Source organism: Salvelinus fontinalis, chromosome 39, assembly GCF_029448725.1.
Source record: "Salvelinus fontinalis isolate EN_2023a chromosome 39, ASM2944872v1, whole genome shotgun sequence".
Taxonomy (NCBI): domain Eukaryota; kingdom Metazoa; phylum Chordata; class Actinopteri; order Salmoniformes; family Salmonidae; genus Salvelinus; species Salvelinus fontinalis.
Window position 1 is genome coordinate 14,082,776 of NC_074703.1, and position 24,681 is coordinate 14,107,456.

A 24,681-nucleotide genomic window follows, 5' to 3' on the forward strand; every position below is an offset into this window, starting at 1 on the left:
CAATGTTGTTACCCCGTCTCCAGGGAAACAAAGTTGCCAGGGGGTGTTGGAGCATAATCAGACAACAGTTTAATCACTGGGACCCAGACCACAGCATTTAAGATAGTGCCCTAGACACAACATCTGTGCTGTGCAAATGTACAAGGCTAGTCACGCCTAGCACTGAAGCAGCGATAAGCACCATAGCCACTATAGCTGCTAGGATACAGTATATCTAGCACCCTAATGAAAATCCAATAGTGGAATTCTTTAATGACTCAGCGGCTTGGAACAGTGAGGAACACACAGTTAGGAGCAGTCCACAGTCACAGTGGTGTTCGCTCTAGAACTACCCTAGTGCTCTATAATAGTTTTCAAACTGGCCTAGTGCTCTATAATAGTTCTCAAACTGCACTACTGCTCTATAATAGTTCTCAAACTGGCCTAGTGCTCTATAATAGTTCTCAAACTGGCCTAGTGCTCTATAATAGTTATCAAACTGCCCTACTGCTATATAATAGTTCTCAAACTGGCCTAGTGCTCTATAATAGTTCTCAAACTGGTCTAGTGCTCTATAATAGTTCTGAAAGTGGCCTAGTGTTCTATAATAGTTCTCAAACTGGCCAAGTGTTCTATAATAGTTTTCAAACTGGCCTAGTGCTCTATAATAGTTCTCAAACTGGCCTAGTGCTCTATAATAGTTCTCAAACTGGCCTAGTGCTCTATAATAGTTCTCAACCTGGCCTAGTGTTCTATAATAGTTCTCAAACTGGCCAAGTGTTCTATAATAGTTCTCAAATTACCCTAATGCTCTATAATAGTTCTCAAATTAGCCTAGTGCTTTATAATAGTTCTCAAACTGGCCTAGTGCTCTATAAAAGTTCTCAAACTGGCCTAGTGCTCTATAATAGTTCTCTATAATAGTTCTCAAACTGTCCTAGTACTCTATAATAGTTCTCTATAATAGTTATCAAACTGGCCTAGTGCTCTATAATAGTTCTCAAACTGGCCTAGTGCTCTATAATAGTTCTCAACCTGGCCTGGTGCTCTATAATAGTTCTGAAAGTGGCCTAGTGCTCTGTAATAGTTATCAAACTGGCCTAGTGCTCTGTAATAGTTATCAAACTGGCCTAGTGCTCTATCATAGTTTTCAAACTGGCCTAGTGCTCTATAATAGTTCTCAAACTGGCCTAGTGCTCTATAATAGTTCTCAAACTGGCCTAGTGCTCTATAATAGTTCTCAAACTGGCCTAGTGCTCTATAATAGTTCTCAAACTGGCCTAGTGCTCTATCATAGTTCTCAAACTGGCCTAGTGCTCTATCATAGTTATCAAACTGGCCTAGTGCTCTATCATAGTTCTCAAACTGGCCTAGTGCTCTATCATAGTTATCAAACTGGCCTAGTGCTCTATCATAGTTATCAAACTGGCCTAGTGCTCTAGAATAGTTATCAAACTGGCCTAGTGCTCTAGAGTAGTTCTCTATAATAGTTATCAAACTGGCCTAGTGCTCTAGAATAGTTCTCTATAATAGTTATCAAACTGGCCTAGTGCTCTAGAATAGTTCTCAAACGGGCCTAGTGCTCTAGAGTAGTTCTCTATAATAGTTCTCAAACTGGCCTAGTACTCTATAATAGTTCTCTATAATAGTTACCAAACTGGCCATGTACTCTATATAATAGTGCTCTATAATAGTTCTCAAACTGGCCTAGTGCTCTGTAAAAGTTCTCAAACTGGCCTAGTGCTCTATATTAGTTTTCAAACTGGCCTAATACTCTATAATAGTTCTCAACCTGGCCTGGTGCTCTATAATAGTTCTCAAACTGGCCTAGTGCTCTGTAATAGTTATCAAACTGGCCTAGTGCTCTGGTATAGTTATCAAACTGGCCTAGTGCTCTGTAATAGTTATCAAACTGGCCTAGTGCTCTATCATAGTTCTCAAACTGGCCTAGTGCTCTATCATAGTTCTCAAACTGGCCTAGTGCTCTATCATAGTTCTCAAACTGGCCTAGTGCTCTATCATAGTTCTCAAACTGGCCTAGTGCTCTATCATAGTTCTCAAACTGGCCTAGTGCTCTATCATAGTTCTGAAAGTGGCCTAGTGCTCTATAATAGTTCTCAAACTGGCCTAGTGCTCTATAATAGTTCTCAAACTGGCCTAGTGCTCTATCATAGTTCTCAAACTGGCCTAGTGCTCTATAATAGTTCTCAAACTGGCCTAGTGCTCTATAATAGTTCTCAAACTGGCCTAGTGCTCTATAATAGTTCTCAAACTGGCCTAGTGCTCTATCATAGTTCTCAAACTGGCCTAGTGCTCTATAATAGTTCTCAAACTGGCCTAGTGCTCTATAATAGTTCTCAAACTGGTCTAGTGCTCTGTAATAGTTCTCAAACTACCCTAGTGCTCTTTAAAAAAAATCTAACTGGCCCGGTGCTCTATAATAGTTCTCAAACTGGCCTAGTGCTCTAGAATAGTTCTCTATAATAGTTCTCAAACTGACCTAGTGCTCTAGAATAGTTCTCTATAATAGTTCTCAAACTGACCTAGTACTCTATAATAGTTCTCTATAATAGTTATCAAACTGGCCATGTACTCTATATAATAGTTATCAAACTGGCCATGTACTCTATATAATAGTTATCAAACTGGCCTAGTGCTCTATAATAGTTTTCAAACTGGCCTAGTGCTCTATAATAGTTCTCAAACTGGCCTAGTGCTCTATAATAGTTTTCAAACTGGCCTAGTTCTCTATAATAGTTCTCAAACTGGTCTAGTACTCTATAATAGTTCTCAAATTGTGGTACGGCCTACTACCACTCTTAGCCCCTGTGACACGCCACTGCCACTGACTGTCTGTCTGTCATGACAGCCGTCCCCTCGCTGCCGTTAATGGGCAACCGCTGCCAAACCACATCTGACATCTGCACTCACATACATACACACTCCGTCTACACTGCCTGACTGTGGCTGAGAATCACTATATTTCTCTGTAGACTGGCTGAGAGGTAAAGCTAGAGTTCTGTTTGTTTATTCTTAGAATGGAAGCACATTGCTGGAATGAAGTGTGAGGATAAATGGGTGTGAGGGAGGCTTATTATAATGCCAACCCTCCAACGATGCCAACCCTCTCTCTTTCCCTCTCTCTCACCCTCCTCTTTTTCTGTTTCTCTCTTTCTCTCTCGGTCTCTCTCTTTCTCTCTGTCAATTCAATTCAATTCAATTCAAGGGGCTTTATTGGCATGGGAAACATGTGTTAACATTGCCAAAGCAAGTGAGGTACACAATACACAAAAGTGAAACAAACAAAACAAATTAACAGTAAACATTACATATACAGAAGTTTCAAAACAATGAAGACATTACAAGTGTCATATTAAATATATACAGTGTTGTAACAATGTACAAATGGTTAAAGCACACAAGTTAAAATAAGTAAGCATAAATATGGGTTGTATTTACAATGGTGTTTGTTCTTCACTGGTTGCCCTTTTCTTGTGACAACAGGTCACAAATCTTGCTGCTGTGATGGCACACTGTGGAATTTCACCCAGTAGATATGGGAGTTTATCAAAATTGGATTTGTTTTAGAATTCTTTGTGGATCTGTGTGATCTGAGGGAAATATGTGTCTCTAATATGGTCATACATTGGGCAGGAGGTTAGGAAGTGCAGCTCGGTTTCCACCTCATTTTGTGGGCAGTGTGCACATAGCCTGTCTTCTCTTGAGAGCCATGTCTGCCTACGGCGGCCTTTCTCAATAGCAAGGCTATGCTCACTGAGTCTGTACATAGTCAAAGCTTTCCTTAAGTTTGGGTCAGTCACAGTGGTCAGGTATTCTGCCACTGTGTACTCTCTGTTTAGGGCCAAATAGCATTCTAGTTTGCTCTGTTTTTTTGTTAATTCTTTCCAATGTGTCAAGTAATTCTCTTTTTGTTTTCTCATGATTTGGTTGGGTCTAATTGTGCTGTTGTCCTGGGGCTCTGTGGGGTGTGTTTGTGTTTGTGAACAGAGCCCTAGGACCAGCTTGCTTAGGGGACTCTTCTCCAGGTTCATCTCTCTGTAGGTGATGGCTTTGTTATGGAAGGTTTGGGAATCGCTTCCTTTTAGGTGGTTGTAGAATTTAACGGCTCTTTTCTGGATTTTGATAATTAGTGGGTATCGGCCTAATTCTGCTCTGCATGCATTTTTTGGTGTTCTACATTGTACACGGAGGATATTTTTGCAGAATTCTGCATGCAGAGTCTCAATTTGGTGTTTGCCCCATTTTGTGAAATCTTGGTTGGTGAGCGGACCCCAGACCTCACAACCATAAAGGGCAATGGGCTCTATGACTGATTCAAGTATTTTTAGCCAGATCCTAATTGGTATGTTGAAATTTATGTTCCTTTTGATGGCATAGAATGCCCTCCTTGCCTTTTCTCTCAGATCGTTCACAGCTTTGTGGAAGTTACCTGTGGTGCTGATGTTAAGGCCGAGGTATGTATCGTTTTTTGTGTGCTCTAGGGCAACGGTGTCTAGATGGAATTTGTGGTCCTGGCGACTGGACCTTTTTTGGAACACCATTGTTTTGGTCTTACTGAGATTTACTGTCAGGGCCCAGGTCTGACAGAATCTGTGCAGAAGATCTAGGTGCTGCTGTAGGCCCTCCTTGGTTGGTGACAGAAGCACCAGATCATCAGCAAACAGTAGACATTTGACTTCGGATTCTAGTAGGGTGAGACCGGGTGCTGCAGACTGTTCTAGTGCCCGCGCCAATTCGTTGATATATATGTTGAAGAGGGTGGGGCTTAAGCTGCATCCCTGTCTCACCCCACGACCCTGTGTGAAGAAATGTGTGTGTTTTTTGCCAATTTTAACCGCACACTTGTTGTTTGTGTACATGGATTTTATAATGTCGTATGTTTTACCCCCAACACCACTTTCCATCAATTTGTATAGCAGACCCTCATGCCAAATTGAGTCGAAGGCTTTTTTGAAATCAACAAAGCATGAGAAGACTTTGCCTTTGTTTTGGTTTGTTTGGTTGTCAATTAGGGTGTGTAGGGTGAATACATGGTCTGTTGTACGGTAATTTGGTAAAAAGCCAATTTGACATTTGCTCAGTACATTGTGTTCATTGAGGAAATGTACGAGTCTGCTGTTAATGATAATGCAGAGTATTTTCCCAAGGTTACTGTTGACGCATATTCCACGGTAGTTATTGGGGTCAAATTTGTCTCCACTTTTGTGGATTGGGGTGATCAGTCCTTGGTTCCAAATATTGGGGAAGATGCCAGAGCTAAGGACGATGTTAAAGAGTTTTAGTATAGCCAATTGGAATTTGTTGTCTGTATATTTGATCATTTCATTAAGGATACCATCAACACCACAGGCCTTTTTGGGTTGGAGGGTTTTTATTTTGTCCTGTAACTCGTTCAAGGTAATTGGAGAATCCAGTGGGTTCTGGTAGTCTTTAATAGTTGATTCTAGGATTTGTATTTGATCATGTATATGTTTTTGCTCTTTATTCTTTGTTATAGAGCCAAAAAGATTGGAGAAGTGGTTTACCCATACATCTCCATTTTGGATAGATAATTCTTCGTGTTGTTGTTTGTTTAGTGTTTTCCAATTTTCCCAGAAGTGGTTAGAGTCTATGGATTCTTCAATTACATTGAGCTGATTTCTGACGTGCTGTTCCTTTTTTTTCCGTAGTGTATTTCTGTATTGTTTTAGTGATTCACCATAGTGAAGGCGTAGACTCAGGTTTTCCGGGTCTCTATGTTTTTGGTTGAACAGGTTTCTCAATTTATTTCTTAGATTTTTGCATTCTTCATCAAACCATTTGTCATTGTTGTTCATTTTCTTTGGTTTTCTATTTGAGATTTTTAGATTTGACAGGGAAGCTGAGAGGTCAAATATACTGTTAAGATTTTCTACTGCCAAGTTTACACCTTCACTATTGCAGTGGAACGTTTTACCCAGGAAAAAGTCTAAAAGGGATTGAATTTGCTGTTGTCTAATTGTGTTTTGGTAGGTTTCCAAACTGCATTCCTTCCAGCTATAGCATTTCTTAATGTTACTCAGTTACTCAGTTACTATAGATGAGCTATAGGTGAACCTACCATAGGAGTCCCCTCGAAGCCTACCATTGACTATGTACATACCCAGCGTGCGACAGAGCTGCAGGAGTTGTGACCCGTTTTTGTTGGTTATGTTGTCATAGTTGTGCCTAGGGGGGCATATGGGGGAGGGGATGCTGTCACCTGCAGGCAGGTGTTTGTCCCCCTGTGTGCTGAGGGTGTCAGGTTCTTGTCCAGTTCTGGCATTTAGGTCGCCACAGACTAATACATGTCCCTGGGCCTGGAAATGATTGATTTCCTCCTTCAGGATGGAGAAGCTGTCTTCATTAAAGTATGGGGATTCTAGTGGAGGGATATAGGTAGCACACAGGAGGACATTTTTCTCTGTTAAGATAATTTCCTTTTGAATTTCTAGCCAAATGTAAAATGTTCCTGTTTTGATTAATTTAATGGAGTGAGTTAGGTCTGCTCTATACCAAATTAGCATTCCCCCTGAGTCCCTTCCCTGTTTCACACCTGGTAGTTTGGTGGATGGGACTACCAGCTCTTTGTAACCTAGAGGGCAACCAGTGGGTCCGTCTCCTCTGTACCAGGTTTCTTGCAGGATGACAATGTCTGCATTACCGATTTCTTTGGTGAAGTCCGGGTTCCTGCTCTTTAGGCCAAAGGCAGATGACCTCAGGCCTTGGATATTCCAGGATGATATAGTGAAGGCTTTTTGTTCCATAAAGTGTCCAATGTTGTTGGTCGTGGTTTGGCCTCAGGCCAGTAAGTGTGAACAGAGCCTGCTGAGCATCTGGTACATGCCATTGGCTTGGGCGAGTGTAAGAGTGGGGGTTGGGCTTGTTTGCCCGCTCACTACCTGGGCGTATGTGTGACTTCCATGTTGATGCCCTCTCTGCGGGGGTGGGGTGCTTGGGGTGGGCAGGAGTGGCATAGGTCTGATCTGAGGGGGCCTAAATTGGGTGTGGGCATGGTTGATGTGAGGGGGTGTTGATTGGTTGGGGTGGGGGTGTGTCTGGGGGTGCTGTGGTCTGGATGTAAGTCCTCTTGGCGTGGGTCCTCTATGTGTAGGTCCAGGGTGGGGTGCTGAAGGTCTTGGAGGGTGTCTCGCTGGTCTGGGTGGGGTGTCTATTGATCTGTTGCTCCTGTGTGAAGTGTTGGGGCTGCGTTTGAGAGCGATGTCCTTTAGAGTCCGGGCAAAGGTGGGCACTGCTGCCTTGTAGAGGTGGACCTGGTCATAGAGGCTGTTCAAGTCCAGGGTGGAGTGGTGGGCCAGGAAAACATTTGGTTTTGAGGCACAGTCACTGGAAATGCTTGCGTTTACCCGCTGTATTGTAGCAGGGTGGAAGTCTTTTCGTGGTAGCAGGGTGGAGATAACCACTTGTGCATTGGGGAAAGTAGAAGAAGCTTTTTCAATCACTCCCTTCAGTGCTGTGGCCACCCTTTCCTGCTGTGCTCTCAGGTCGTTTGTGCCTGTGTGTATTATTATGTGGCTAGGTGAGCCTAGTTTGTCCTCAGACAGAAGGTCTAGGGCGCACTGGGTGTTTGGACATCAGAGTTTAGACACACTGTGTTTGGGAAAAAGTTTTTTTTCTTCTATAAATTTCCCATTTGAGTCCATAAGGAGAAAAATCTGTGTCTTGTGTTTGTCCTCAGTGGGTGTGGGGGGGTTGTCAGGAGGGCTATCAGGGTGGCTGACAGGGGGGGTGCTCAGGGGGGGTGAGAGCTGCTGGGCTTGGGGTTTTTCTTTTGTCTGTTCTGCTGTGATGTTGACTCTATGGTCAGGGTCTGGTGTGGACTGTTCTGCTGTGGTGTCGAGACTTTTGTCGGGTGATGAGGTGGGCTGTTCTGCTGGCTTCTCTGTGGGGATGGCCACCTCCCTAGTGGGTTGTTCTCTGTCACATGCCATCCCCCTCAACCTCTCCTCCAGCAGTCTGATCCTCTCCTCCATCCCCCTCTCCCTCTCCTCCAGCAGTCTGATCCTCTCCTCTAGTGCTCTGTTCTGCTCCTGCTCCTGCTTCTGCTCTTTCTCCAGTTGAAGTTGTCTCTTAACTGTCCAGAGTCCAGATGTGCCTCTCTCCACCTCCAGCTCTCCTGGTCTGGTTAAGGGGGTGTTGTTGTGCTGGACTGTTGTCTGCGTCTGTGCTGACTGGAGTGTAATCACCTGCTGTTCCAGCTCCACCTGCCTTACCTCCAGCTGGGTGAATTTATCCTTCATTTCATTGAGGGAGAAGTGCTCTGTACTGGGAGGTTGACTGTCTGCTGAGGGTTGCTCGTCTGTGGGGTTATATGATGAAGAGTTTTGGTCTGACCCGCTTGGGGTGGGGGTATCTTTATCAAGGGAGAGCTTCTCCTGCTGGGCTAATTCTTTGATTAGGTGAAAGTCCAGCTGAAACTGTTTGGGGTTGCCCTGTACCAATACTGTTCCAGACTTATAAAGATTTATGTTAGCTGACTCAGAGTCCTCGTTTTCAAGTATCCTGAGTTTCCACCCCTCGTTAACCCCCCCTCTCTTAACAGAGGGGTAGTGTGCTAATATAGCACTGTGCCATGCCAGGGGATGGTTTGTGTGGAAGATAAGGTTGCTGATGTTCCCATTTTTGTAATAGTCAGCAAAAAGTGTCTCTTGATTTTCCATAAGGAGCTTCATTTTGTGCTCTTTTCTTTCCTTATCATTCTTTACACTCACAGGGTACTGTATTTTAATTACCTCTGAACAGCAGGAGGGAGCTTCTAAGGCCTCTTCATTTGGTTGGGGTAGACTATTCGACTCTCCTGCCATTGTTGGGCTAATGGTCTTTGACACCTCTCACTTGACACGTCAGTGCTAGTTGAAGCTGTATCAAGCTTGGCAATTATGTTTCATTCAATGCTTATAAAGTAATGTCATGTATTTTTCTTCTTGGCTTTTGGCAATAGAATATAGTTTCAGAATAAACATTACTCACTCAGTTCCAGGTTGGGTGGTGTTTTCAGGTTACTGTTGTTTTCCAGAGAATTTGCTTTGTAATAATCCTTGGTAGTTGTGAATCTTTCAGGGATTCCGTAATTCCGTCCAAAATCAGGTTGTAGGTTTTGAGTTTTGATTTGAATTTAGGGTTATGTTGTAGAGGGTAGCATCCTGTATGTGTTCCTGACAAAAAATCCAAGTTTAACCTGTCTAGGATCAGCGTGGCGCTAGCGGCACACCCCCCCCCCCCCCACTGAAAAACCAGTGCCGCGAAATTCAAAAAAAATATTTTTTTTAAATATTTAACTTTCACACATTAAAGTCCAATACAGCTAATGAAAGACACAGATCTTGTGAATCCAGTCAACATGTCCGATTTTTAAAATGTTTTACAGGGAAGACACAATATGTAAAGATGTACATCTATTACCTAAAAACACATTAGCATAATCCACCATCTTTTATTTGTCCACCAACACCAGTAGCCATCACCAATTCGGCTAAACTAAGATATTTATAGCCCCTAACCAACAAAAAAACTCATCAGATGACAGTCTGATAACATATTTATGGTATGGGATAGGTTTTGTTAGAAAAAAGTGCATATTTCAGGTAGATGGCATAGGTTACAATTGCACCCACCGTCACAAATGGAATAGAAAAACTACTTAGAGCAACGTGTTTACCTACTTACTAATCATCAAACATTTCGTAAAAATACACAGCATACACGAATCGAAAGACACAGATCCTGTGAATACAGACAATATTTCAGATTTTCTAAGTGTCTTACAGCGAAAACACAATAAATCGTTATATTAGCATAGCACATAGCACATAGCAGCCCAGCATTGATTCTAGCCAAAGTGAGCGATAACGTCAACATCGCCAAAAATATATTAATTTTTTCACTAACCTTCTCAGAATTCTTCAGATGACACTCCTGTAACATCATATTACACATTCCATATAGAGTTTGATCGAAAACGTTTATATTTAGCCACCAAAATCATGGTTAGACAATGTGAAATGTAGCTCAGCTGGTCAGAATATGTCCTTGCGCCACTTAGACAGTGTTCTACTCTTATACATAAATACTCATAAACGTGACTAAAAAAAAAATGGGTGGACAGGGATTGATAGACAATTTAATTCTTAATACAATTGCGGAATTACATTTTTTAATTTATCCTTACTTTTCAATACAGTTTGCGCCAAGCGAAGCTACGTCAAAAAACATGGCGTCCTAAGCCACTAAAATGTTTCGACAGAAACACGATTTATCATAATAAAAATGTCCTACTTTGAGCTGTTCTTCCATCAGTATCTTGGGCAAAGGATCCTTTCTTGGGAGTAATCGTCTTTTGGTGGAAAGCTGTCCTCTTGCCATGTGGAAATGCCAACTGCGTTCGGGATGAACTGAAAAGCGTGCCCAGCTATTCACATCGTTTCAAAAATAAATGTCCCAAAATCGCACTAAACGGATATAAATGGCTATAAAACGCTTTAAATTAACTACCTTATGATGTTTTTAACTCCTATAACGAGTGAAAAGATGACCGGAGAAATATAACAGGCTAAACTAACGCTTGGAACAGGAGCGGTCGGTGTCCTCCACGCGCGTTACGCACCAAGAAAAGACTTGCTAGCTACAGGGTTTTTTAATTTGTAGGGCCTGTGAACGCGCAATCGACCCCATTGGAATCGTCATCACGTAAAGGCATCCAGGGGAAGACGTAAGAAGTGTCTGTATAGTCATAGCAATAACAGTGCCCTTTTAACTGACTTCAGAACAGTGGCCAACATTTCTGAAATCTGACTCCATGTCAGGGAAATTGCTGTAGAATGGGCTCTGTTCCACTTAGAGACAAAATTTCAACTCCTATAGAAACTATAGACTGTTTTCTATCCAATAATAATAATAATATGCATATTGTACGATCAAGGATTTTGTGGGAAGCCGTTTCAAAAATTACCCAATTAGCATAAATAGTCTCAACAGCGCCCCCATCCTCAACAGGTTAACCTCTACCGAGCACCTACCCCGGGTCCGGGATCACCCCCCACCCCCCCCACACTGATTAGCATCGCTAGCATAGCGTCACAATTAAATAGTAGCATCTAAATATCATTAAATCACAAGTCCAAGACACCTAATGAAAGATACAGATCCTGTGAATAAAGCCACCATTTCAGATTTTTAAAATGTTTTACAGGGAAGACACAATATGTAAATCTATTAGCTAAACACGTTAGCAAAAATCACAATTTTTCTTGTCCACCATTTTCTCTCAACACCAGTAGCTATCACCAATTCGGCTAAACTAAGATATTGATAGCCACTAACCAAGAAAAAACCTCCTCAGATGACAGTCTGATAACATATTTATGGTATAGGATAGGTTTTGTTAGAAAAATTTGCATATTTCAGGTAGATGTCATAGGTTACAATTGCACCCACCGTCACAAATGGACTAGAATAACTACATAGAGCAACGTGTTTACCTACTTACTAATCATCAAACATTTCGTAAAAATACACAGCATACACCAATCGAAAGACACAGATCCTGTGAATACAGACAATATTTCAGATTTTCTAAGTGTCTTACAGCGAAAACACAATAAATCGTTATATTAGCATACCACATATGCAAACGTTACCAGAGCATTGATTCTAGCCAAAGAGAGCGATAACGTAAACATCGCCAAAATATATTAATTTTTTCACTAACCTTCTCAGAATTCTTCAGATGACACTCTTGTAACATCACATTACAACATACATATACAGTTTGATCGAAAATGTGCATATTTAGCGGCACAAATCGTGCTTACACAATGGAAATACTGTCCAACTACTCAAGCAATCTGCCCGGCAGCATCATGATAATACAACAATTTTTATTGAAAACTATTCATAAACTTGACAAAAAAAATACAGGTTGGCCATGAAATGAAAGATGCATTAGTTATTAATGCAACCGCTAAGTTAGATTTTTAAAATTAACGTTACTAGACATACAGTGTGCGTTACAGACAGACTAGTGCCGCAATAACGGCGTCACTATTTACCGTTATTGAGTTTACATTTTTCCACATAAAAATGGAATAACATCATAAATAGCTCTTACTTTTCGACGAGCTTCCATCGGAATCTTGGCCAAGTGGTACTTTTGTCCAAAAGAATCATTGCTTGGTTGTAAAACGTTGCATTCAACTTCTGATATAGCAGCTAACTATAGCTAACAATTGCTAACATTAGCTAACGTGTCCAAATCCTCAGTACGCAATACTGAGGAAATTCCGAAAAATAGCAATATACTCGCATAATCTGATATAACTCGGTTTCAAATAGCTTCGTTATGATGTTTCTAACACCTATATCAAATTAAATTACAGACTGATATATCTAAAGTTCTTACTAAGCGTTCGAAAATGGCATCCCGGGGTCTCTCTCTGCGTAAAGTTCAACGTCGAAAAGAAGGCGTACCTCACTCCTTGGTCTTTTATAACCTCTGAGAGTTACGTAGGAGGCCCATTCCACTTCTAATTGGTTACTGACATCCAGGGGAAGGCGGGTGCAGTTCGTGTCGTTCCATAGGATATACACACCCCTTTAAACTGAACTGAGATCAGAGCTTCGCTCTCAGACCTTCGCAAAACCTGTCATGGATTTCGCTGTAGAAAGAGTTCTGTTCCACTCAGAGACATAATTCAAACGGCTATAGAAACTAGATAGTGTTTTCTATCCAATAATAACAATAATATGCATATTGTACGATCAAGAATTGAGTAGGAAGCCGTTTCATCTGTAGAGACAATTATGCTAATTTGAAACAGCACCCCTTATAGTCGCAAGAAGTTAACTAACTCTAAATCTATATTTTTTAAAGAAAATGCTGAAAAATGCAGGAGCTCATCTGATCATGACCTCTGTCTTGTATCTCTCTCTCTCTCTCTCTCTTTCTCTCTCTCTCACTGTCTCTCTCTCTCTCTCTCTCTCTCTCTCTCTCTCTCTCTCTCTCTCTCTCTCTCTCTCTCTCTCTCTCTCTCTCTCACTGTCTCACTTCTCTCCTTGTGATGATATTATGGGAATGCATAGTGTGCTTATGATTCTTAGTGTACTTATGCACAGTGATCTCTTACCTAGTCCTGCTGTGTGTGTGTGTGTGTGTGTGTGTGTGTGTGTGTGTGTGTGTGTGTGTGTGTGTGTGTGTGTGTGTGTGTGTGTGTGTGTGTGTGTGTGTCTCCTCTCTTCCCAGACACGCCCTGCAGCTGAATGTGATGGCCACGCAGCAGCTCCTGAATCTGGCCCAGCAGATGCACCACCTCCAGGCCTTCATCCACATCTCCACAGCCTACGCCAACTGCAACCGCAGGCACATCGACGAGATCATCTACCCACCGCCTGTAGAACCCAAGAAGCTCATCGACTCCCTGGAGTGAGTAGTGTGAAGTCTACTTTCTGCATCCGAGTTGGGGGTGGGGGGATTGCTGCTATTACGACTCCATCTATTCAGAAAGTGAATTCATTTGCAAATGTCATGCATTGAAAATATGCTCAGTGAAGATAAATGGCACTTAGGCCTGGATTCAATCAGATCAAGCATTAACTGGCATAGCTGATGTTTTGGCGCAGTCGGAGGTGGAACTACGTTGTACCTGTCACATCGGTGAGCAGCTGCTCTTGTGATCATTGTCACGAAGCCATACCCGTTCCACTCACGTTGGAAGTTCAAAACGAGAAAATGTCTTCTTTAGGTATAATGCCGGGAGCCGCTTGTGGATTTGACAGCTCTAACGCAGTTCCACCTCCAACACCACCAAAACAACCTCTATGCCTCTAAACCTCTAAACAACCTCTATGCCTCTAAACCTCTAAACAACCTCTATGCCTCTAAACCTCTAAACAACCTCTATGCCTCTAAACCTTTAAACAAGCTCTATGTTTCTAAACCTTTAAACAACCTCTATGCCTCTAAACCTCTAAACAAGCTCTATGCCTCTGAACCTCTAAACAACCTCTATGCCTCTAAACCTCTAAACAACCTCTATGTTTCTAAACCTCTAAACACGCTCTATGTTTCTAAACCTCTAAACAACCTCTATGCCTCTAAACCTCTAAACAAGCTCTATGTTTCTAAACCTCTAAACAACCTCTATGCCTCTAAACCTCTAAACAACCTCTATGCCTCTAAACCTCTAAACAAGCTCTATGTTTCTAAACCTTTAAACAACCTCTATGCCTCTAAACCTCTAAACAACCTCTATGCCTCTAAACCTCTAAACAACCTCTATGCCTCTAAACCTCTAAACAAGCTCTATGTTTCTAAACCTTTAAACAACCTCTATGCCTCTAAACCTCTAAACAACCTCTATGCTGGTGTCGACTAGCGCAGATCTGATATAATCTTAGTTTGACCCTTAGTTAGATAAATGACAGTATATTCATTGAATTTCAATTCATCTCCTGAATGAACTGATTGAAATGTAATTGAACCGAACCAAGGGTGCTGTCAAGTCCACACCACCTTGTGCAATTTCCAACTAATGATTGATTATAAATACCATCACAGACAGCTATTAGAGTGAATGACGTTTCATCTATCTACACAAAATGCCAAGTTTACTTCAATCCTGGCATGTGTCCTGTACCATTGTGATGTGAGTCTAATTGTGAGTGTCCTCTTGTCTGTGACTGCAGGTGGATGGAGGACAGCATCGTCCGTGACATCACGCCGCGCCTCATCGGGGAGCGCCCCAACACCTACACCTACACCAAAGCCCTGGCAGAGTGCGTGGTCCAGAAGGAGAGCAGCAAGCTCAGCATCGGCATCATCAGACCCTCCATAGTGGGAGCCAGCTGGCAGGAGCCTTTCCCTGTGAGTACCGTCACCATAGAGATACAGTATCATATACATACATCATTCTGTGGGACTTGATTACTCTACTGGACTCTGGCACTGGATAGCTGGCAGCAATAAAGTCAATAGATGATCAATAGATACATGGATCACATTCTGTATGTAGTCTGTGGACGTTAAACAGTGTATTGACTGGTCAGCAAGATAAGTGTATCAGAAGAAGTGTGATTGGCTCAGCCACCTGCCTGTTGGGAAATGTATCACAATTTATAAAAATCTATGTAGCACTTTCACTGTGATGGTAAAAGGGTTCAGTCAGAATCCTGTCAATTCTCACACCATCATGTCCTGCTGTGGTGGCAAATGGATGGGAATTAGCGATCGATCACTGTAATAGTACACTGGTCAATATATCTCCCCTGTGTACGGTCAGACTTAAAGGGGGATTGGGTGTGTAATGGTGAGTAAAGGTTGTATTAGGGTTGGACCAGGACAGGTCTAATGGTTCAGAAAGTCCGGCTGGGCTGGATTCCAGGACTCGAAGAGGAGTATCCCTGACCCCAACAGTTGGGTAGGCGATGTGAGGGGACAAGGAAGGGGCGATGGGAAAAGGGAGAGGTACTGCCAGTGCTGAAACCGGAGAGCCTCTGAATGTCTCCTACTAGATAGAAGGTCACTGAAAAGCAACTGTAGGTTCATGGGAGTTCAGTGGGTGCAGTAATCAATCAATCAGTCAATCAATATGATGTATTTTATAAAGGTCTTTTGACATCAGCTGTTGCCCCTAGAAAGGCAGGAACCTAGGAAGAAAGCTAGCTAGGAACCAGCTTCCGAGGGGTGGCCAGTCCTCTTCTGGATCTGCAGGGTGATGCTACTTTCATGAGTAAGCTGCTTTTTATTTTCTAATCTGTCCGGCTGCTGTAGTGTAGGCTAACATCTTAGCGTAAGGATTCCACAGGGTTAAGCATTTTAATCTCACTTAGCATAGCGGCAGATGGACATATTAAAGCGTTAAATGGAGACTTTTTTGCTGCTTAAAATTTTGGAGGAGCAATGGTAGGATGGTGTTCAACATTTCATTTTCCTGATTATAATATTATATTACATCCCCGCAAATTCAAGTGACATGCTTACTTTATTTCCTACAGGAATATTATTTGAACGTCTGAGGCTCCATGAATTCACACAGAAAGAGACCAAAAATCTAGAAGACGAAAAAATTCACACTTTCAGAGTTTTCAATAGAGCATGATAGACTTTTAAACAGCACAACGTATATTCACAGAAAACGACTACATAGCCCCAGGGCTGTATTTAGTTTTCTGGGGCTGTAACGTTTCAACAGTGCAGGATCCAGGCCTGGCGGCAAAACAGCCAAAGATCACGCGTTACCAGTTTATTGCGCGGGCAGCTCGAGACAGTGGGAGTGACGGGAGGAGGGTGTGTGTGTGTGTGTGATGAACTTCAATCCCCATGTCCTCAGAACTCGGTTAAGTGTTAAACTGTCACAGGCGATCCCTCAATGAGGGTCAAAGAAATTGTCTCTGAGACGGTGTGATAAGGACTCCTATTTGTCTGACTGACTGACTGTTGTCTGTCTGTCTGTCTGCACCAGACCATGTAGCCTTACCCTGTAGGGACAAGCCACAGCCAGACCCACACAAATAAGCCCAGTCTATTACCAATGTATTACCGGAGGGCTAATTGATGTGGACACTGTTACTCTCCCTATCTCAGTCTCACTCTACATAGGTAGCTAGCTAGCTAGCCTAGCACACCACTGGAATGCTAACTCAGCAGATACACAACAATCTAATTGATGTTGCTGTTAGGAGGCTATTTGTAACTTGATGATGTTGCAGCAATGTTATAGTGCTGCTTGAAGCTAGAATTCCCAATTGAAATGGTAACAAAGCGGAAACCGTGCCTGTGTTTTGGTAAAAAGCTGAGGCAGGTATCGGTTACTGGCCCAACGAATCCCTGAGCTGACAAGGTAAATCGAATCCCTGAGCTGACAAGGTAAAAATCTGTCGTTCTGCCCCTGAACAACCCACTATTCCTAGGCCGTCATTGTCAATAAGAATTTGTTCTTAACTGACTTGCCTGGTTAAATTAAAAAAATGGGCCTGGAGAAATGTAACCACTCTCAAATTCATAGACAGAGCTATGGATGCAAACACTAACCATCCATGATATAAAATGTATAGTTTTAACCATGTTTTTAAGTTATACAGTGTTTGTTTATGTTTACAAACATGAAAGTAAAACAAGCTTGTATTTTGGGTTCTGATGGGGTATGACAGTTGAACTAAGCTCATGAGGCTTATATTCTTCAACAATAAATGTAGCAACTAAGGAGTCCAGCTTTAAGGGGGGTACTTAGGGTTCTCTTTCACCTACGTGTAACGGATATGAAATGGCTAGCTAGTTAGCGGGTACGCGCTAATAGCGTTTCAATCAGTTACGTCACTTGCTCTGAAACCTAGAAGTAGTGGTTCCCCTTGCTCTGCAAGGGCCGCGGCTTTTGTGGAGCGATGGGTAACGATGCTTCGTGGGTGACTGTTGTTGATGTGTGCAGAAGGTCCCTGGTTCGTGCCCGGGTCAGAGCGAGGGGACGGTCTAAAGTTAAACTGTTACATACGTCTCTATTCAGTCTGCATCGCTGAAGCGTTCCAGATTGTGAAATATATATATTTTTAGGTCATTTCCAATTCAGCAGACATTTGCAGCATTTACCGTGTCCGCTAACGCTGGAACATTGCCTTTCAATTTAAATAACGGATTAAAAAGAGCCCCTAATCTCTCATTACACTAACTTATTCCCTCCCTATTCTTCTGTCTCAGGGTTGGATTGACAACTTCAATGGACCAAGCGGAGTCTTCATCGCTGTAAGTACCAGCATCTACTTATTAGTTGTATTTTTCAGATAGTAAGTTTGCTCATTTTGATGCCACTAGTATAAACGATGATCAGGTGATGATGAGATGTGTTGGTAACCCTGTGTCCTGTCTGATCAGGCGGGGAAGGGCATCCTGCGCACCATGAGAGCCAACAATGATGCGGTGGCGGACCTCATCCCCGTGGACGTGGTCATCAACCTGACCCTGGCCGCTGGCTGGTACACGGCAGTGCACAGGTTAACTCTCCCCCCAGGTGGAATATGGTTTGACCAATGACTGTATGGTCTAACCCACATAAACAGATACCCCCATATTGACCTGCAGAAAGACCTCATGTAAACCTACCGTAGCCCAGTTTGTTCAAACACATCTCCCCAGCTCTACACCATTGACTGATGAGGAAGCCCAGTGTTTTAAACTGATGGGATTTTGTGTTTGTGGGCTCATTTTATAGCTGTGTCCTCATGGACCCTCCCCTTTGATCCCTTTAACCCTTGACCCTTCTGACCTCATCTCTCTGCTCCCTTGCAGACCCAAAACAGCGTTGGTTTACAACTGCACAACGGGCGGCACAAACCCTTTCCACTGGGGAGAGATCGGTAGGTGTCTGCCTGTCTGCCTGTCTGCCTGTCTGCCTGTCTGTCTCTGTCTGTCTGTCTGTCTGTCTGTCTGTCTGTCTGTCTGTCTGTCTGTCTGTCTCTGTCTGTCTGTCTCTGTCTGTCTGTCTCTGTCTGTCTGTCTGTCTCTGTCTGTCTGTCTCTGTCTGTCTGTCTGTCTCTGTCTGTCTCTGTCTGTCTCTGTCTGTCTGTCTCTGTCTGTCTGTCTGTCTGTCTGTCTGTCTGTCTGTCTGTCTGTCTGTCTGTCTGTCTCTGTCTGTCACAGTGACATCATCAGTGCTTGCTCATCTGCCGCTATGTCTTCCGTCGTCATAAATCAATGTACTTCAGTAGTTGAAATCTTGGTCAAATCAAATTTTATTGGTCACATACACATGGTTAACAGATGTTATTGCGAGTGTAGCGAATTGCTTGTGCTTCTAGTTCCAACGGTGCAGCAATATCTAACATGTAATCTAACAATTCCACAGCAACTACCTATTACACACAAATCTAAGTAAAGGAATGGAATAAGAATATATACATATAAATATGTGAATGAGCAATGACAGAGCGGCAAGATGCAATAGATGTGTAAAATACAGTATATACATATGAGATGAGTAATGCAAGATATGTAAACATTATTACAGTACCATTATTAAAGGGACTAGTGATCCATTTGGTTGATGGTGTTGTCACTATGAAACTATGTATCATACATTCCCACCGGGGATATGAAACTGTGGGTTGTCTGTCAGTCCTGGTTCTCCTAAATCAGTTTGAATAGTGTAGCAGTGAGAAGCAGGTGGATAAATGATCTGTGTCATAATTAGATGCCCAGGGATTTGACAGTGGCGAGGGTCTACTGCCACCTTCTGGCAGCTAGTAGAACATTACATCTGAACCCACACACTGTGTACATCTGTTTGACCTCACCACTGTGGATCTGCCCAAATGACAACTCCCATCAGCAGTAAAGCACAGTTGCCCAAACAATAACAAGTAGAGGCAAAGTGTCATCGTGAAATCATCACCCCACCAGCATTTTGGTTGTGGTGGCAGCTCACCTCCCGGCCCATCATCTACAGTACATCCCAGCCCATCATCTACAGTACATCCCGGCCCATCATCTACAGTACATCCCAGCCCATCATCTACAGTACATCCCAGCCCATCATCTACAGTACATCCCAGCCCATCATCTACAGTACATCCCAGCCCATCATCTACAGTACATCCCAGCCCATCATCTACAGTACATCCCGGCCCATCATCTACAGTACATCCCGGCCCATCATCTACAGTACATCCCGGCCCATCATCTACAGTACATCCCGGCCCATCATCTACAGTACATCCCGGCCCATCATCTACAGTACATCCCGGCCCATCATCTACAGTACATCCCGGCCCATCATCTACAGTACATCCCGGCCCATCATCTACAGTACATCCCGGCCCATCATCTACAGTACATCCCGGCCCATCATCTACAGTACATCCCGGCCCATCATCTACAGTACATCCCGGCCCATCATCTACAGTACATCCCGGCCCATCATCTACAGTACATCCCGGCCCATCATCTACAGTACATCCCGGCCCATCATCTACAGTACATCCCGGCCCATCATCTACAGTACATCCCGGCCCATCATCTACAGTACATCCCAGCCCATCATCTACAGTACATCCCAGCCCATCATCTACAGTACATCCCAGCCCATCATCTACAGTACATCCCAGCCCATCATCTACAGTACATCCCAGCCCATCATCTACAGTACATCCCAGCCCATCATCTACAGTACATCCCAGCCCATCATCTACAGTACATCCCAGCCCATTATCTACAGTACATCCCAGCCCATCATCTACAGTACATCCCAGCCCATCATCTACAGTACATCCCAGCCCATCATCTACAGTACATCCCAGCCCATCATCTACAGTACACCCCAGCCCATCATCTACAGTACATCCCAGCCCATCATCTACAGTACATCCCAGCCCATCATCTACAGTACATCCCAGCAGACCACTGAGATGAAAAAGATGCATGCGGGCCGGGTATCAGTCAGGCTCAGATTAGCACGGTAGCGGCGACAGCTAGGGTCCCCATGCTCTCAGATTAGTGAATCTGCTCCTTTCACTCTGGGAAATTGCCATCGGATTGCTGGCAGCGGGATTAAGGCTCATCACTCTGCCTCGCTGTTATAAACCTGGGATAGCGGGCACTAATCTACCGGACCACATAAGAGCTAAGAATCCAGCTAATCAAACTGGGTCTAGGGGGCCCATGGGGCTGCTTAGCGAAGTTGGGGGTTTGCTGGCTGGATATGTTATCAAAATTCTGGTATCTTAATTGGTTTTGGTCGCCTTCTCTCCACTCTCCTCTTCTCAACCTGTTTTGAAAAAGGGCATCAGCAGGATTAGAACCTGTGAACTTCTGGTCCCTATCCAGCAGCAGCCTTGTTTTTCCAAGTATTTAATGCTGTTCAGTCAAAGTAAACTAGAAATTGAATCAGTTAAAAATGTTTGGTAAGGAAAACAAGTCACAGGCAGGATTCGAACTGGCAACGCCCTCCATCCACCTCCAACCTACCTCCCTGAAAGCATTTATTTTATTTGACTCTCATCTGTAAACTCCACCCACTGACATGTTAGTCTAAGCTCTGCCCCCATGAGTTTTCATCCAATCAATCACATTAGTTCTGCCCTAGAAACGGGAGCTTCCCTCAGAATAAGATTGAGGCCTGGGATCAATTCATGGTGCCGTTAAATGGTACATTGTCGGGTGTCTAGTGCGTTGTTCTATAACAAGCCTTGGATTGAATCCCAGCCTGAATGAGGAAAACTCCTGAGCACTATTCCAAGGCTCATTCCAGGGCTCCTTCATCGATTCTTTGGGAGATTCTCTATTGCACAAAATTCCGGCCTGTCCTCCTCTCCTCAGTGATACGTGGTCAAGTGGCCACGGAGAGTGTCAATTCGTTAGTAAGCTATCAGAGGAGTGTCATCCACTCCTCGATAGCCTCCTCTCGCCAAGGATAATCATGTGCTTCCTCATGGCTGCTAGCGCCGAATGTTTAAACATTTTCCACACCCCTTTGAATCAGCTGTTTTCTCAAAGGAGATAACCATGCACACATTTAAAACGATACTCTACTCCTCCTTTTATCTGTAGAATGTATTGCACAAGTAGCTATATTAGTTTTGATCACTTTGTATTTTGTGATTCCTCCTCTGTAAATGTCATTTGCCTGATGACGAGCAAGTGAATTGACCGTCTCATTTCTTGCAAGAGCATTTCCCTCCACGTTCCCTCTCCTTACCGCCGCTCCTCAATTATATTAACCTTTTTCAAAAAATGTATATTTGTGTTACCTTTCCCTAGCCGGGAACACCACTCTCAACACCAAAACCATCTTTCAACTCGTTAGTGGGGCTGGAGAAAATTCACTGTAGCCGGGATTCAATAACATCACCCTTTGTCAGCTATGCACTTTGTAAAGGCAGTGTTCCCACATTCACAGTAAACACAGCATGTTCTCCCTTTCAATGGCACATAGCCAACAAATCAGGTTGAATCCTGGCCAAAAATATTTGATCCCTTCCCAAAATGATGTTCTTAAACTTAATATCTTAGAACTAATAAAAAAATGAGCACAGTGTGGCTTTGATTCCTCGAAGGGTCATGTGGTGCGTGGTCTCAGAGAATTTTGTACATAAATCCAAGACACTCCATTTAGTATGAGATGTATTCATTTGTGGAGGTCTCATGCAATTCTTACAGCATGTTAAGAATTTGCAAAACATCCCTTATGAAAAAGTCGGGGTAGAGTTTAACTGCATCCAGAATACCACAGTTACTGTAAGGTATATATTACATTCCAATTGGTTGTGGCTAACATTAGCTAGATGACTAATGCTAACTAGATGGTGGGGGTTAAGGTTAGCCAACATGCTAAGTATTGTAGTTGCTAAAATGCTGAAGTTGTCTGTGGAGATTAAAACAATCTTTGGGTTGCTAGATGTTAGTTTACGTAAGGCAAAAATAACTCTTATGTGAATGTAACATACTAACGAGTGTCCCGGATTTACATGTATGTCTGGGCACAATGGAAGGTGAAGGGGCGGTACTACAACATAAGATAGACAAGGGTTTAACCAATAACAATTGTTCTTTATTTTGTGGTTAATAAACCAAAGATGAATAAAAAAAGTCTACACAACAAATAAAATGCTGGGCAGGTGGTAAAAGTCCAGAGTTCAACGATAGGAGATAATTTCTCTAGTCTTCCTCGTCATTCTCCAGTAGTCGTTGCTGGCCAGCCGCCATTAGCATAGTAGAGGGCTGGGTGTCCGGGATCTGTCCTTTACTCCATTGCAATGAGGTTGGCTTCAGACAACCATAGTTCAGCTGTTGGCACATCATGGACCGCAGGCTTCAATCACCAGAGTGGTCTTGGAGGGGTATCACAGCTGTAGGGGATGGGCCCAGTCTACTTGGACCTCTGCCTCATTTTCCACCTTTTACGCTTCAGCCCGCGCATACGGTTCTTCCTCCACTTGGCTCTCATCTTGTGGAGAGGTCTCAAAAGTGATGAGATCAACTTGAAAACAAGAACTAAAACAGTTAGAGGGAATAAATTAAATGGGGAAAGCCTCAAAATGACAAAACTACAGCTCAACAGGAGAGATCTACCCTCGGGCTTACCCCAGACAGTCTCCTACACAGGAGAGCTACCCTCGGCCTTACCCCAGACAGTCTCCTACACAGGAGAGAGCTACCCTCGGGCTTACCCCAGATAGTCTCCTACACAGGAGAGCTACCCTCGGCCTTACCCCAGATAGTCTTCTACACAGGAGAGAGCTACCCTCGGGCTTACCCCAGACAGTCTCCTACACAGGAGAGAGCTACCCTCGGGCTTACCCCAGATAGTCTCCTACACAGGAGAGCTACCCTCGTAAGGCTGTTCACTTCTTTATAGAGGCTGGTGGGTCACGAGTCTTCAAAAGAAAGCACACAGGAACAAATTCACACCCGTATCACCCACTGGTTCTTTCACTAGCAGTTCCCCCAGCTGTTTTACCTTGGTCTGAGCAGCCTTGATTGCAGCCAGGTGGAGAAGGTGTGCAGCTGCTGTGAATGAGGTCATTAGTGCAACAGAAAACCACACCCCTGGATACATCCCATTTCTCTAATATAGTGTGAGAGGCACTTCCCTAACGTTACACCCCTTAAAATGCCACAACAGAATAGAGCTGTAAGATAGGGATGTCAGCTCCAAGCCACAGATTCCATCACATTTTTAACTCCTTTGTATTCTCTCCCAGAGCACCATGTGATGTCCAGCTTCAAGAGGAACCCTCTGGAGCAGGCTTTCAGAAGGCCCAACGCCAACATCACCTCCAACTACCTGATGAACCAGTATTGGATCCTGGTCAGCCACAAGTTACCTGCCCTCATCTACGACCTCTACCTGAGACTGTCCGGACAGAAACCCCAGTAAGATTACTAATGTCCTGACAATCAGCATCGTCACTAGACCATTGTTCGGTCTATGAAAACTCAACCACCAACTTGTTTTCAACCCAATCAACACAGTGTGATGTAAAAATAGATCAAATGATCTGTAATCATAAAGAGGAAATCAGTGTTTGCTGCATACAAGTGATCTTCAGTGAAACGAACATTACAACTGTGTTATATACATGCAGTACATTTGGACTGAGATCCTCCATTCCTCTCTCTCTGTGTAGGATGATGCGTATCTTCAACCGGCTGCACAAAGCCATCGGTCTGCTGGAGTACTTCAGCAGTCAGGACTGGGAGTGGAACTCAGAGAACATGAGCATGCTGATGAGCCACCTCAGCCCTGAGGACAGGAAGGTACAGTAGACTCAGCATCCATCCTCTATGCACACACTGTATCTCCGCATGTTGATGTATATAGTCAATGGTATGTTTTTCACCTAGTAATGCCACCAAGCCATCATTTCAGCTCAAACATACAGCTTTATTGATTTCAAGACAACAGGTCACGAATACTTACATCATTCCATTTCAGAAGGTTAAATGATAGATATCCCAAAGGTTTTCATAATCGCCTGAATGTGACCATAATAGCCATGTCTTACCGCACATCAACATCCTAACTCTCTCTCCCAGACATTCAACTTTGACGTGCGTCAGCTGAACTGGCCGGAGTACATAGAGAACTACTGCATCGGCACCAAGAAGTACGTTCTGAATGAAGACATGTCCGACATCCCTGCAGCCAGGCAACACCTCAGGAAGTGAGTAGACTACTTACAGGG

The 24,681-nt window shown here is 43.4% G+C and overlaps 1 protein-coding gene and 1 long non-coding RNA gene across 2 annotated transcripts in view; one reads left to right on the forward strand and one right to left on the reverse strand.

Annotated features, from left to right (window-relative positions):
• LOC129838230 (fatty acyl-CoA reductase 1-like) overlaps positions 1-24,681 on the forward strand; it is an 87,777-nt gene that overhangs the window by 60,348 nt on the left and 2,748 nt on the right. The window contains exons 4-11 of the mRNA XM_055905025.1: positions 13,256-13,435; positions 14,698-14,875; positions 17,702-17,746; positions 17,876-17,994; positions 18,290-18,357; positions 23,698-23,869; positions 24,124-24,253; positions 24,533-24,660. Coding sequence (XP_055761000.1) covers positions 13,256-13,435; positions 14,698-14,875; positions 17,702-17,746; positions 17,876-17,994; positions 18,290-18,357; positions 23,698-23,869; positions 24,124-24,253; positions 24,533-24,660 — 1,020 coding nt within the window. The remainder of the gene's footprint in view (positions 1-13,255; positions 13,436-14,697; positions 14,876-17,701; positions 17,747-17,875; positions 17,995-18,289; positions 18,358-23,697; positions 23,870-24,123; positions 24,254-24,532; positions 24,661-24,681) is intronic.
• On the reverse strand, positions 22,523-23,777 carry LOC129838231 (uncharacterized). The gene is made up of 2 exons (XR_008756838.1): positions 23,294-23,777; positions 22,523-22,973 (listed from the first exon to the last, which is right to left on the reverse strand). It is a non-coding gene; the product is annotated as an uncharacterized LOC129838231 (long non-coding RNA).